General features: G+C 43.1%; 1 protein-coding gene across 2 annotated transcripts in view; it reads left to right on the top strand.

The window, feature by feature from the left end:
- Positions 1 to 13,437, top strand: part of sesn1 (sestrin 1) — a 63,054-nt gene extending 49,617 nt beyond the window's left edge. The window contains exons 1-9 of one of the 2 annotated variants that reach the window (XM_037750031.1): positions 6,821 to 7,080; positions 8,099 to 8,164; positions 8,261 to 8,461; positions 8,576 to 8,758; positions 9,044 to 9,280; positions 9,460 to 9,714; positions 9,805 to 9,995; positions 10,472 to 10,616; positions 10,716 to 13,437. In XM_037750031.1, coding sequence (XP_037605959.1) covers positions 6,979 to 7,080; positions 8,099 to 8,164; positions 8,261 to 8,461; positions 8,576 to 8,758; positions 9,044 to 9,280; positions 9,460 to 9,714; positions 9,805 to 9,995; positions 10,472 to 10,616; positions 10,716 to 10,802 — 1,467 coding nt within the window. In that variant the 5' untranslated portion in view covers positions 6,821 to 6,978 and the 3' untranslated portion in view covers positions 10,803 to 13,437. Of the gene's footprint in view, positions 1 to 6,820; positions 7,081 to 8,098; positions 8,165 to 8,260; positions 8,462 to 8,575; positions 8,759 to 9,043; positions 9,281 to 9,459; positions 9,715 to 9,804; positions 9,996 to 10,471; positions 10,617 to 10,715 lie in introns of those variants that run through there. The other variant, XM_037750030.1, reaches the window with a different exon arrangement.
- The last annotated feature ends 360 nt before the right edge of the window (positions 13,438 to 13,797 follow it).

The raw sequence follows: 13,797 nt of genomic DNA, 5'->3' as shown, positions 1-13,797 counted from the left end.
TTTTCCCGGAAGACTCCCATTTTTTTATTTCCCTCTCCCAGTTTCTGTCTCTGTACAGTGTGCATAAGCTCTATTGCTTCCACATGGACGGCAATAGAGCTACACCAAATATCTTTTCCCGGCAGAGGTGACCTGCTCCCGACACCGTGGCGCGGTTTGAACTGTGTCCGTTCCCATTCATTGTCTAGCCATGCAATGCATTCTGGTAGCTTGGTGGCGCGATTCAAGAGACGGACTGTCACGTTGCTCACTCCTCATTTGGATGAAGTTGAGGTCTAGGCTACAAATCAGGGGTGTTAAACTAAGCATTGTCGATCCAAAATAAAGACAGATTCAGCAACCGTACGGCTTATTTCTCGCCTCAAATGTTTTCAGAAACACATTTCGGTGAACATAATATAAGAGAAGAAAGGAGCCAAATGAGCCGCCATGTTGGTTCCGCTTTGAAAACTAGGAGCAGCAGCTCACGAGGGAAAGCGTTCATCCAATCAGGTGTCTAGTGGCAGCCCATCAAGCGTTCAATGCTGGGAAGCAATCCCGATAAAAAACGCCCCTGTGGACATGTACCATGAGGGAATGAATGAAAACTGATGAATATTAGTTTCTACCAGAGATTCACACAAGTTCACACCAGCAGAGGGGCGAATTATTCAGTTTTCTTTCCTGAGAATTAAAAGTAAAATTAAAAGTATGCCTTTAACAAAAAATGCTGTTGCAGTGTACTTATTATTTTGTTATTTTCATTCTTTAAAAGTCACCAGGCTCTGAAAGATAAATTATTCTGGGGGAGGACACCCAGATCCCCCGCTTTAGTTTTGAAATCCTCCCTATTTTTGAAGTCTCAAGGTTGGCAAGTGCGGTTTTGACAACTTAGCCCCAGCTTTAGAGGCTGGTTGCAGCTCTGTAAGATGAGAGGAAAGTGTGCAGATTGTGGGCTAGTGGGCAGGTAAGGGTTAACCCTCCAGTGTGCTCTGTGATAGGTGAACTGGTTGACATAGGGCTGTGTTTGAAGAGCAGGGTGGGGGATACCCTCTTAGTCTGCAGTTTTCACTTTTTGTGCACAAGTTAAAAAAAACTATCCTCCTATCTGTAGAGTATTTAAACGTACTGTGATTTACTCCTTTACTGTTGAAAACAGTCATTGCAGAGTTTATCTGTTCATATGGAGGGGAAAAAAAGTTGTTTTTCACAGATGAGAGTTGCTGCTGTGAGCCTCTGGGCTAAGTTGAACCATGTGATTTAGTGTTTGTGAAGTTGGGAGACATTTGTTTTGCCACTTTGTTGTTGGAGAAACTCAAACAGACAAAAGTTTCAACTGGGCAAATACATCAGTCAACTGAATTACTTTCTATGAAACAAACCAGATTAGTCTGCTCAGTGAACTTCATACCTCGCAAAACTTTTTTCTCTGTTTTCCTTTTCTTTTTTTTTCAGAGAAACAAGAGAGGCAGAGAGAGAAGATTGGTTCCTGTAACTGTTGTTCTGCCCCGTGATTGGTGGAAGCCTGTTGCTAGGCTTATGTCAGTGTTGGAGAGTTTTCTGCTTCCTCTCCTCTGTGCACTGATAGGTTAGGTTTGAACTGGTCTGGTGGACTTCTGCCACTTGTTGAACATCCCCACAGTTTTTTGCGGTTCCCCTCGCGTCTTACTGCATGAGAAAACACGGCAGCCGCAGCAGCGCTGAGACACACATGTGCAGAGTTTACATCTGGCACAGCTTCCTCTCTCTGTGTATTTTAATCGTATTAACTTTTATCATCCTCTTTATTGCTTTAAGCCTGTTGTTAATTCTGATCCACACTCATAAAGGAGCTGTTTTTGAGAAAGTAGCTGCCATACTTACTTATAAAAAGTTTAGTGAACTAATTCTTAGTAGAGCGTTGGATCTTAATGAAACGGCTACTTTGATATAAAAACTACTAATTGATTGTTCCAGATTTAGTTTCCACTTTCATACCTCTTTCTGCAGTAATTCTCATAACTCGGCTGTAAAATAGCAACTACAGCAACTGTTGCATTTCTGTTTACTTCACTAAAGCTGAAATTCCTCAGTGGAAGCATCACTTGCTACCTTGCTACATTTTTCTCTGGTATATATATATTGACGCTTTGTTGACTGATCATATGTTTTGAGTGTGAAATGCTCACGATCTGTAGACTTGAAGGCTGTTAAAAGTTTGTAGTTTGCTTATTCTTGAAGCACAGAGACAGTTGGAGTTAAAGAGGACAACAAGTTTTCACTGTCAAATATCTACAAAAACTTCTCAAACCACTCCTGCAGCACAATTCGCGGCTATTTTTTCACCAAAAATGAGGCCAAATACACCGTTTCTAAACTCTCAGCTCCTGCTTCCTCCTCTATGAAATGTATATAAGCTGATGCTTTCGTGTGCAAAATAGGCATTACGTTTTTATGTCCACTGGTTCATTCATTAAAGCGAGCCTGTGTAACTTCTTCTGAACACAAAGCCTCTGCGGCCACAAGAAGCAATTATGGGATAATGGTGAATGCTAAAATGTTAGAGTAGCTCAAGCAGAGAAGAGTCACAAAGTCATTGGGTTATTTCTTATTAATTCAACTTTTAATTTGTAAAGGGAAGTTAGTAAAGTTATGCAGTTACACTTTAAAGAAACTTCAATTCAGGAATTTAAAGGGCGGGTCCATTATTTTTTTGTTTTTTTAGGTTTTATTTCCTTATCCAAACATTCAAATGTTGGGCAAAATATGTATGTTTTAGCGTCAAAATTATGTTTTCCAATCCCTTCTAAAAACCTTTTCCCTCGTGACCCGACGTAGGTTTCTGCATGATGACGCTGCACCATGCGCAGTATATATACATCCTTACAGTCAGTATATTAACATTACACACAGTGACTTAGATGGCGGTCAGCATGCTCCCAGTTTGAAGAAGGAGACAGGCGTACCGGCATTGAAGCTAAACAATATACTACTGTGTGGATCCGAAAGTCACACAATAACACAAACAAACTTACCGATCCATGCAGCAATAGTCCAGCAACTCTCGATGTTCTATGAGGTAAAATGACCGCGACGTAACGGTTTCAGTCCCTCGTTGGAAAGGGCAGTCTGACGACGAGGTTAAGCTGTGAAAATGTTTTAAATATAGTGTACACTTGAATATAGCACAGCTACCTTTCACTCAGCTGGTGCTAGCGTTCACATTATTCATAACCTTAATGATTAGCTTTGATTAGCTTACTTTGGTAACCTACGTCACTGCTTTTTTGCAACGTCTAAGTGGGCGTTTCCATTTGAAAAACACAAAACAGAATGCAGATAGACGCACTCTTTAAGTTACCGTGAATGAGCAGAAATATATTATAATGGGCATGAAAAAAAATCTGATTTAAACAATATTCCTGGTTATTATAATTAATATTAGTGTAAGACTAGTGGAAATGTGTCCACTGTTCAGGCCTTTCCTCCAACAGATCACTATCTGGTGATAGAGACACCGTTAAAACAAATCTGAGATGATTCCTGTTGTTTCCACGAGTCTTTCCTCCGTCATAACTAACCTTCTCCCAATGTTGTCCTAAGTTAACCCCTGTACTCCTCCCGTCACACACACACACACACACACCCACACAGTTACATATCCTGGGTGTCACGGTGGCTTAGTGGCCAATCCTGTTGCTAAAAGGTCACTTGTTTATCTCCTACAGCAGCTAATGAGTCCCTCATCCACCGTGTTGTCCTGTAGGTTTAAAAGAGCAAACATGCTCATTCATCGAAGCTTGAGCACAACAAGCATGTTTGTCGGAATTTGGATCTTACTTAATTTACAGCGACACCGAAGGTGACATCAAATAACTGAGACGCTCTGAAGATGTAGGTCTTCAGACACCTGCAGTGTGGTTTTTATATGTCACACGTTGTTCCGAACCAGCTTCAGAAGACACCACAAAACTGTAAAAGGTTGTAATACGAGCCAGGCGTAATGTATTGAAGTCTGGAGTCAAATATGTTGTCACGTTTTCTTAAATTGTGTCAGCACCAGAGACAATAAAGTCCAAGTATGCAGACGAGTTCAACACAAGAAGAAGTATAACGTCACATAAAAAGCACAAAAGTGTTTACTAGAGCAGAGTTCTTCGTAGATCTATCCTCTTAATTGTACTCTCAAAGAGCACCAGATTGATGCATTTAACTTCAAATTGCACAACATTTTCTTCCGAGGGAGCATAGACAGGTTTCTGTGCAACGTCATCACAGAGATGCGTGAGCAGCTAGGTGGCAGAAAGAACGGTATGTCTAGCAGACTGATGAGGGTCTGAGGAGGTCCACCGACACATAGTCTCACAAAATCATGTGGGAAATACTGCACCTATCTAAAGATACAGGGTTTTGGAACTGGATGTATAGTTGGACAAAAACACGTCATGTTCCTGTGTGAGATTTCAAAACAACATGTTTGCCAAGCAAAACAAAAAACACTTTTCAGAGATTTCACAAAGAGGCATTATATTTTATGGGAAGAAAACTACACAGTAGTTTTGATTGTTTGACATTTTGTGAGATGTTTCTGCTCATCCTCTGACTACGTAAGTGTTTAGGTGAACTGTGAAGGGATGCCCAATAAAAAAAGTTTGGTACCGATGAGGAGATGGTGAGCGGAAGCCAAGAAAAGGCAAGTCTGCCCATGTGCACCCTGATCAAGAGCCTGCCCGGCCAGCAAAACACCTTAAATCAAGGGGCCCTTACAAGCTTTTTCTGGAGCTTTCGGACTCCTTCCAGAGCATACATAACATTGTATGTATGTTTATTGTTTTGACGACAAATCTGTTATTACGCAACCTTCTTATAATTCCATGTGACTTGTTTACAAGCTCCGGTTTGCTTTTGCATAACAGTACCAACTACAAACATTTTATCATTTGAACCAAAGACAGTGAGCTGAAGGTGTAATCACAGTCTTGATCTAGGAAGGAGCAGATATATCTGGATCACTGCACAGACACACACAGATGTTCCTGATGTGAGTACAGTAAAGCCTACCGAGTAGTCAGTGCGTGCACTCTGACAATAGTGTTTGGCCCCGTCCGCGAGGCCGGACCCCCCGAGCCTAAGCGCTTTTCTGTGAAAAGGTTTGGTGTGTCGTAAGCCCTAACGCTGACCAGCCTCTTCTGCAGCTTTGCTGAGCCATGGGGCTCCCAGCAGCCCTGGGAGTGCTGACTCCAGCCCTGGGAACATGTTTACCGCTGCCCCGCACCCCACCCTGTGGCATCAGGAGAGGGACCAGGGAGGGGGGGCAGCGGGGGTGGCGGTTGGCTCGATCCACACAATGAACCTGCTGAATACTGTGCTATCTGGCTATCAGTGCTGGGGACTTGCAGCCGGTTGTCAAACTGGCCGAGCAGGCTCTTGATCAGGGTGCACATGGGCAGACTTGCCTTTTCTTGGCTTCCGCTCACCATCTCCTTATCGGTACCAAACTTTTTTTATTGGGTATCCCTTCACAGTTCACCCAAACAACTTACATAGTCAGAGGATGAGCAGAAACATCTCACAAAATGTCAAACAATCAAAACTACTGTGTAGTTTTCTTCCCCAAAAATATAATGCCTCTTTTGTGAAATCTCTGAAAAGTGTTTTTTGTTTTGCTTGGCAAACATGTTATTTTGAAATCTCACACAGAAAACGTGACGCACAGATGTGCATGTTCATGTGCACACACACACACACACACACACACTGGCCAATATGTGGAAGCTTTTTGTAATGTGGTCGCTGGCGATCCGCAGAGGAAGCAACACTTGACTCGCATGTGCTTTTTACATGAAATTACAACTGTTTATCTCTTGTTTACCAGGGATTTCAAAGGCCCTTCTGGTAGAAACCATTGCCACATCCAGACCTGCTTGGCATAAGGTGGCTATTATGCTGTAATATAACATTTTCAGTACACCTCATCTGATATGATTCTGAGTAATTATTGACTTTCTAACCACCGCGGTGTGATAAACCAGTTATACGCTGTCCCAATGAACGTGTTATTGTCAAGCTGGGATAAACAAAGCCATAAGAAACTGCCTTTCCTTGTCTCTGCTTCCTCCTTGCTTTTTTTAAAGGGCTCCTTCAAGCCGGGGCCTGATAGGTGGATCACGTTATCTGTGGTCTGATAGGCTGCGGCGCAAAAAAAACCACCAACTGAAGGGCTGTTGTTGCAGCAGCAGCAGCAGGTCCTGCAGCTATCCATCTCACTGTTGCACGCTGATGCTGATCTGTGCACGGCAGACCTCTATCTTCTTCTTGTGCTGGTCACCAAGGACAGATGGGGGCTCAGTTTACCCCCCCACCACCACCAGTGAAGCCAATAGGGCGACTTGCTGCTGCTGCTGCTGCATGTTGTTGTTGTTGTTGTTGTTTTCAATGAATGCACAGATAAACACACAGAATTTTTTGTTTACTTGGCCACATTACAGAAAACTAGCAATCCTGCAGGGTGTTTTTCTCCATATCATAATTAGTATTGATTGGAGTGATTGGAGAACAATCCTTTAATTGATTATTTAGCATATAGAGTGCATTACAGTAAATTCAATCATGATCAATGGCAATAGGGAACAAAAGAAGGAGAGAGAAGTGATGATGTTTTCTTAAAGGGGGGGGGGTTTCTCTCTCTGCTCACGTTTTGAACCCCCCTCTCTCTCTCTCTCCTCAAGCGTAAGCCCCGCCCCCCACGTGTTCCTCCTGCACCCATTGGCTGCCTTGAGGCTGTTTTCGTCTTCTGATTGGTCGCTTCCGCGCGTCAATCACACGAGCCTCGACTTATTTACCGAATGTATGAGCGAGAGAGGACGGTATTCTGCTGCTGGAGGGGCTGCAACAGCTGACTGCAGAGCACTTTACCCAGCCAGTGCCTCAAGGAACAAAGAGAGGAGGAAAAAACAGCCATCCGAAATAGCAAATTTTAAATTTTTTTTATTCTCTTTATAATAATCAAAGTGACACGCGATGAGGCACGCAGTCGCACCGGCAGAAAACGTGGAAAATAACTATTTCGCAGTGACAAACCTGTTAAAGATATGTACCCATTGTGAACGGCTGAGTAAAAAGGTAAGAGAAATAAAACAAATAACACTCTGTCAAATAGACGCACCGCTTTTTATTTAAAGCGTCAACCAGATTTATAATATAATGTCACATTATGATGCTTTCTGTCTTTTCCTTTGGAACAAAACAAGCTGCACTGCAGGTCTTTTGTTGCTTGTTTACGCGTAAATTTAAGAGTTTGTGGTCATCTGTCAAGAAATCCTTTCACATTAGATACATTTTAGAAGTAGATATGTGTAGTACACGTTTATATGGATGTTTTTAACCCAGTGTCATTATCTGAATAATGCACATTTCTGGTTTGGTCATTCATTCATCCACTTGGATGTGCTGCTTCATTGTGCGCTGCTGGACGGCGTCCGCTAGGAGACATCTAGGAGACATGTCTCGACAAGCAGCGGAAAGTTACAGGACATATAATAGAGGCAATGAAAGGGGGCTTCTATTGGGGGGGTTAATTTTGAATGAAGGCAAAGTGTGTGTTTGGATTTCTCATTAATTATGAAAGGAGTTAATTGTGATTTTTATGCATTCATATATTGTGACTCTTCTATTAGTTATTTGTTGCTTCCACAATAGAGAAAACATTTAAATCACATTTTTATTGTTTTTTTCTATTGATAGATGTACTTTATTGATCACAAATTGGGAAATGATGGTGTTACAGCAGCAGGTTATCCAAGCAATGCACAGGAACACTAAAGAAATATATCCAAAGAATATTGGAATACACTATAAATATACCTGACAACTAGCAAATCTAAATTATAAACATAGAATAACCCACTATATACATTAGCAAAGTGCAAGTTACAGTGTTTTGTTCTTTAATAATAAAAAAAACCCCAGTAAGGATCCTTTCTGGTGTCAGACAAACAAAGCCACTCTGATTTCTCACACTGGTGGTGAAGCAACACAGTGACCGTTTTCCTGCGATCATCACTTCTCATTTCTCCTGTGCTCTCCTCTGGTCTCCTCTGGTATTTAAAGAGCATGTTTTCTTCTTTTTCTTGTCTTTTAGGACTTGGGAGTAAGGATCCCAAGACCCTTAGGAAACGGACCAAGCAGATTTATCCCTGAAAAAGAGGTTTGTAATCTCACCAGAGACTTTTAACTCACTTTTTACTCTCATTTATGTAAGAAACCTCTTTGTTTATTGATTTTTTTTTCTGTTTCTGTTTAGATTCTTCAAGTCAGTAAAGTGGACGCCAGGACACAGTCGATATTCGAGGATGCGTTTGCAGCCCTCGGTCGCCTCGACAACATTTCTCTGGTGATGGGCTTCCACCCGCAGTACCTGGGGAGTTTTCTCCGGACGCAGCACTACCTGCTGCAGATGGACGGACCCCTGTCTTTGCACTACCGACACTACATCGGCATCATGGTACGGTCATGCCTCTGATATCAGATCCATGCCTCATTTAACTGTCAAGCTGTTATATATCTTGTGGTTATATATATATATATATATATATCTCATTCTCCTCTGATCCTGCAGGCGGCAGCTAGACACCAGTGTTCCTACTTGGTCAACCTCCACGTGAATGACTTCCTCCAGGTCGGGGGTGATCCCAAGTGGCTGAACGGCCTGGACGAAGCCCCGCAGAAGCTGCAGCAGCTCGGAGAGCTCAACAAAATCCTGGCCCACCGGCCGTGGCTTCTCACCAAGGAACACATCGAGGTGAGAGAGGACGGGCACACATGGGTCTGGAGGGTGGACATGAAAAGTGTTACGTAACAGGCTGAGATCATGGGTGGAGGCTGGAGTTCAGCTGCAGCTGCATAACTTGGACGGGGTTGTAGCAGTAGAGGTGTAGAGACGGAGGGATGGGGGGGTGGATGGAAAACGAAGAGACAATAAATTGGTTAGGAAGGGTGAAAACATATTTTCCTACTTCCTAAAAGGTCAGTGATTTTGAAGTCATTATTTGGCTCACTTTATTTTCCCCTTTTTTATTTTTCCCAGCGTCTTCTGAAGGCGGAGGAGCACAGCTGGTCCCTCGCGGAGCTCATCCACGCCGTGGTCCTCCTCACACACTACCACTCCCTCGCCTCGTTCACCTTCGGCTGCGGCATCACGCCCGAGATCCACTGCGACGGCGGACACACCTTCAGACCCCCCTCCGTCAGCCAGTACTGCGTCTGTGACATCGCCAATGGGAACGGTCATGCTATACACCACGACGATCTGTTTGGCGACCAGGTGAGTGGTAAAGGATGGTGTTCAGTGAGCTAGAGAGGGTTTTCATACTAGTGTGTGATACTGAAATCCAGGCTGCAGGTATTATCCCTGCACTTAACATCCTGTGTGTAGATGCTAATAAGTTGATGCTTCTTGTGGGACTCTTTCCTAACTGTACGTCTTACTCTTTGTTTCCGTAGGAGATGTGCGGCGAGGTGGAGGTGCTGATGGAGCGCATGAAACAGCTGCAGGAGTGCCGCGACGACGAGGAGGCGAGCCAGGAGGAGATGGCGACTCGCTTCGAGCGGGAGAAGACCGAGAGCATGCTGGTGGTCACGGCGGAGGACGAGGAGTGCGTCCCCTCCAGAGACATCTCCCGACACTTCGAGGACCCCAGCTATGGCTACAAGGACTTCTCCAGGAGGGGGGAGCATGTGCCCACGTTCAGAGTGCAGGTAGAGATCAAACACAATCTGCATAGAGAGTGCACAGTGCACACTAAAAAGATATGACTGTTACTGACTTCCTATTTCTCTTATCTCCAGGACTACAGCTGGGAGGATCACGGCTTCTCTCTGGTCAACAGACTGTACCCTGATGTGGGTCAGATGCTGGACGAGAAGTTTCAGATGGCCTACAATCTGACCTACAACACCATGGCGACACACAAGGATGTGGACACCAGTATGCTGCGCAGGGCCATCTGGAACTACATCCACTGCATGTTCGGCATCAGGTCAGTTGCTGGATACTTTTTATTTTACATTTTTTATCTGTTCAAAATGAACCTTAAAGGGAACAACAGCTGTCAGTGAGTCAGTGTGCTGACTTGACTATGACTTGCCCCAAACTGCATGTAATTACCATAAAGTGGGCATGTCTGTAAAGGGGAGACTCGTGGGTACCCATAGAACCCATTTTCATTCACATATCTTGAGGTCAGAGGTCAAGGGACCCCTTTGAAAATGACCATGACAGTTTTTCCTCGTCAAAATTTAGCGCAAGTTTGGAGCGTTATTTAACCTCCTTCCCGACAAGCTAGTATGACATGATTGGTACCAATGGATTTCTTAGGTTTTTCTAGTTTCATATGATGCCCGCTACAACCTTCGAAACATCGATTTGCGTTACTGCGTTAGCATCACGTTAACCTATTTATTTTATACTTTGTGCTCAGTCACCACTAACACTGTGTTTCTTTGTGTTCTGCAGGTATGACGACTATGATTACGGGGAGATAAACCAGCTTCTGGACCGTAGCTTTAAGATCTATATTAAGACTATGGTGTGTAGTCCTGAGAAGACCACCAAACGAATGTATGAGAGCTTCTGGAGGCAGTTTCAGCACTCCGAGAAGGTAAGATCCTGATCCACCCCGGCCTGATGTGCAGCAGCTATTGCTTAAAGTATTGATTCACGTGCAGTGTTTTAATAACCGTCTCCTTTTCTCCCGCAGGTCCACGTTAATCTGCTTCTTATGGAAGCGCGAATGCAGGCAGAACTGTTATACGCTCTGAGAGCGATCACCCGCTACATGACATGAAGTGCTTTTTGGCGTTTTTATCGTTGTCTTTTTACTGTCATTGTCGTTGCTCATTATGGGACACTTCAAGAAAAGAAAAAAAAATCAAAGGGGGGGGATTCAACAAAAAAAAAAAGTGGAAGAGACGCGAGAAGCCCTGGGTTGTGACGGTGCTTGTTGGACGGATGTTGAGAAGAGGATCAGAACAAATGAAATGTTGAAGAAACGTCATCTCAAACTACAAGTGGATACACTTTCATGTTGCCTGCAGTGCCAAAACTGACCAAGAGAGGGCAGCCTGGAGCAAACTCCTGCACTGCTGGGGAGTTTGTGAGCACTGACACCGGAGGAGGGAAAGCGTCCAGGACGATGTTTCAGTATTCCAGCGTATCTCTTCTGTCTCCTGGTAGAGTGAAGACCCACAGAAAACCCCCCAGAAAAGCTGTGCAGCCAGAAACAGTCTGCACTTTGATTCACTGTTATATTTGTTTAGTTTCTTTGATATCTTTTTATTTCATTTTTTGTATTAAGGGATGTTGTTGTCAATGTGGTTGCTGTTAGTGGTAACTGGAGATGGAAGCATTAACGTTTTTTTTTTTACGTGTGCCTGAACTATCCAGCACAGTGTGCATACGTGCTGATGCTGCTGCTCCCATGTTGTATTCAGCGGGGTCATATTGATCCCCAAATCACCCCCATTATACCCCCGAAGCCCCTATCCATTAGAAATCCACTGCATTACACCCCCCCCCCCCCCCCCCCCCTCCCCTCCTGTCCTCCACCCACATCCCAAACGTCAATGTAAGCTAATCCGAGGAGTGTGTGAAAACCAGAGAGAGGTGTGGAAAGAAACTCAAAGAACACTGTCTGAGCCCCTTTTTTTGAGTTTGACTGTAAACGTGTGGATGTGTTCATGATGACTGAGGTGTGAATGTTTGTGTGTGTGTTTCACAGAAAAAAAAAGTTTTGAATTTCATGTGTCAAAAAAAAAAGAAAAAAAAAGCGAGGCACTTTGAAGGAAAAGACTTCTTGCTTCTGCTGTAGCTCTGTTATTGTGAGATAACTGTTTATCATTTGTTGTTGATGATGATGATGTCTTTTATTTTTCTGGTAATGGGGAAAAATAAGAAAAAAAAAAAAAAGCTAATCAAAAAGAAAGTTAGAAACCAGGTTTTCCAGGAGGGATTTGCTTCCGGTTGCCCTAACCACACCGTATCTGTCTTCCGCTTATCCCAGCTGCCTGGTCACCCTAACACTTTCGAAGCTTTTGGATTGTGAATTTACCAGTAAATGAATACCTCTTCTGTTTTTCTCTATAAAACATATAAGAAGTGCTCTTTGATGAGCAGAGACTCTTTCCGGGCCGCCGCGTCCCCATTGCTCGGGGACCCGGCGGGCCCACACAGGGCCGACTGCGGTCGAGTAGCTGTCGAACGCAAAAGGTTGTAGCTGTGCTTATTTTCCCTGCTGGGGAAATCTAACCAGTGCAAAAGCAGCTTTTTATTTTTTATTTTGAACAGAGGTGTGAAACCTCTGCTGTTTTTGTTTTTTGTTTACTAAAACCAGTAAAGTACTGCATTCTTCTGAGGGTGGATTGAGAGACAGATGAATGAGTGATGAGGAGGAGGAGGGCGATAAAGGAATGGTACATTTGGAAGTGGTTTGAGAGGAAGTGGAGTTTTTTTTTTCTTTCAAACTTCTGACTGATGTCAGTTACTGACACTTTTTTTATATGAAATTAAATGAAAAAGATGAAAAAAAAAAAAAAAAATCTGATGTTAAATTGTTGTGTATCATTCGTAGTTTTCTCCTAAACAATTTGACTTCATTATAAAGAGATTGTATTAGATGTGTGGAGGCCGACGCAATTCAGGAATCAAACAGTCAGCACAATCAGCTCACTCCCACTGTTCAGTTGCACAAGTATAGGAAACTAAATAACCCATAGATGACTCATGAAGATCACCATGTTCCAAAGTACAATCAGCTGTTTGATAATAAAGCTGACTTCATCAACAGTACGGTCCAGGGACTTTCACGTGAATTTAATTTTACTGTGAGAAGTGTGTGACTCACTGGGAACCAGGTAATATCCCTGTGGTGCGATCAAGGTCAAAGTTTCTCTTTGCTCCTGACCAACATTCGGATCGAGATAACGGGGAACTCCTATGAGACCTCTTCTCTCTTTCCACGTCACACCTCACCGGGAAAAATCCATCACTTCCCGGATGAGATTGAAGTTCAGCGTGTTTCCAGGTGTTACCCCCGCTGACCAAACTGCCTTCACATTTCAGTGGCTTTTCCCAGACGATATAATAAATAGGAAACATCTTGATATCAGCCAGCCAACCGTCTTTCATATCAACTTCTACGTAGAGAACAATGTTTGTTATTAGCTCTGGCTAATGAATCGTTTAGGGTTTTTTGAAGCATCGGCTTGTCTTGTGGTTGTTTTAAGGTCACTATTGTGTGAAAACTGATTGGGGGGAGTTGACGACGAGGGTTTTTACATTAAGTGCCGTTTCTGATTTGTTTCGATGTAATAACCATGTGATTTTGAAAATGCTGTACTTTTAGGCTACTTGGTGTAAGTTGTAAGCACTGCCTGGGCCCATATCTGTGTAATAATAAAGGCTTTGAGAAGCAAAAAAAAAAATGTTTTTCCACTTTCCTCTGATTTATTGTGTACAAGTTCCAATGTCACACAATCCACAGACAGTAAAAGATTTGCTCACGAGGTCAATCCCGGGTCAGTCATCTGATTTCAAGACTACATTATCGTAAAAGAACCTTTACAACACAATGAGCTGACAAAACAGATCAAGTCTGTTATATAAATGTGCAAAGAGCTTGTATTAAATTATCCCTGTACACGTCAAGCTTTATGGGAATTAAAGTGCATAAAAAATGCTACAAATTATAAAAATAAAAGTAAAAAATATAGCTGTTGGTATTGATAAGATGAGTGACCAAGAACAAAGATTATAAAGTATACAGAATTGAGAAAGAAAATCTG

The sequence above is a fragment of the Sebastes umbrosus genome, chromosome 18 (genome assembly GCF_015220745.1).
Source record: "Sebastes umbrosus isolate fSebUmb1 chromosome 18, fSebUmb1.pri, whole genome shotgun sequence".
Lineage (NCBI taxonomy): Eukaryota > Metazoa > Chordata > Actinopteri > Perciformes > Sebastidae > Sebastes > Sebastes umbrosus.
Note: the sequence above shows the minus strand (reverse complement) of the source record. Positions and strands in the feature narration are given on the sequence as shown.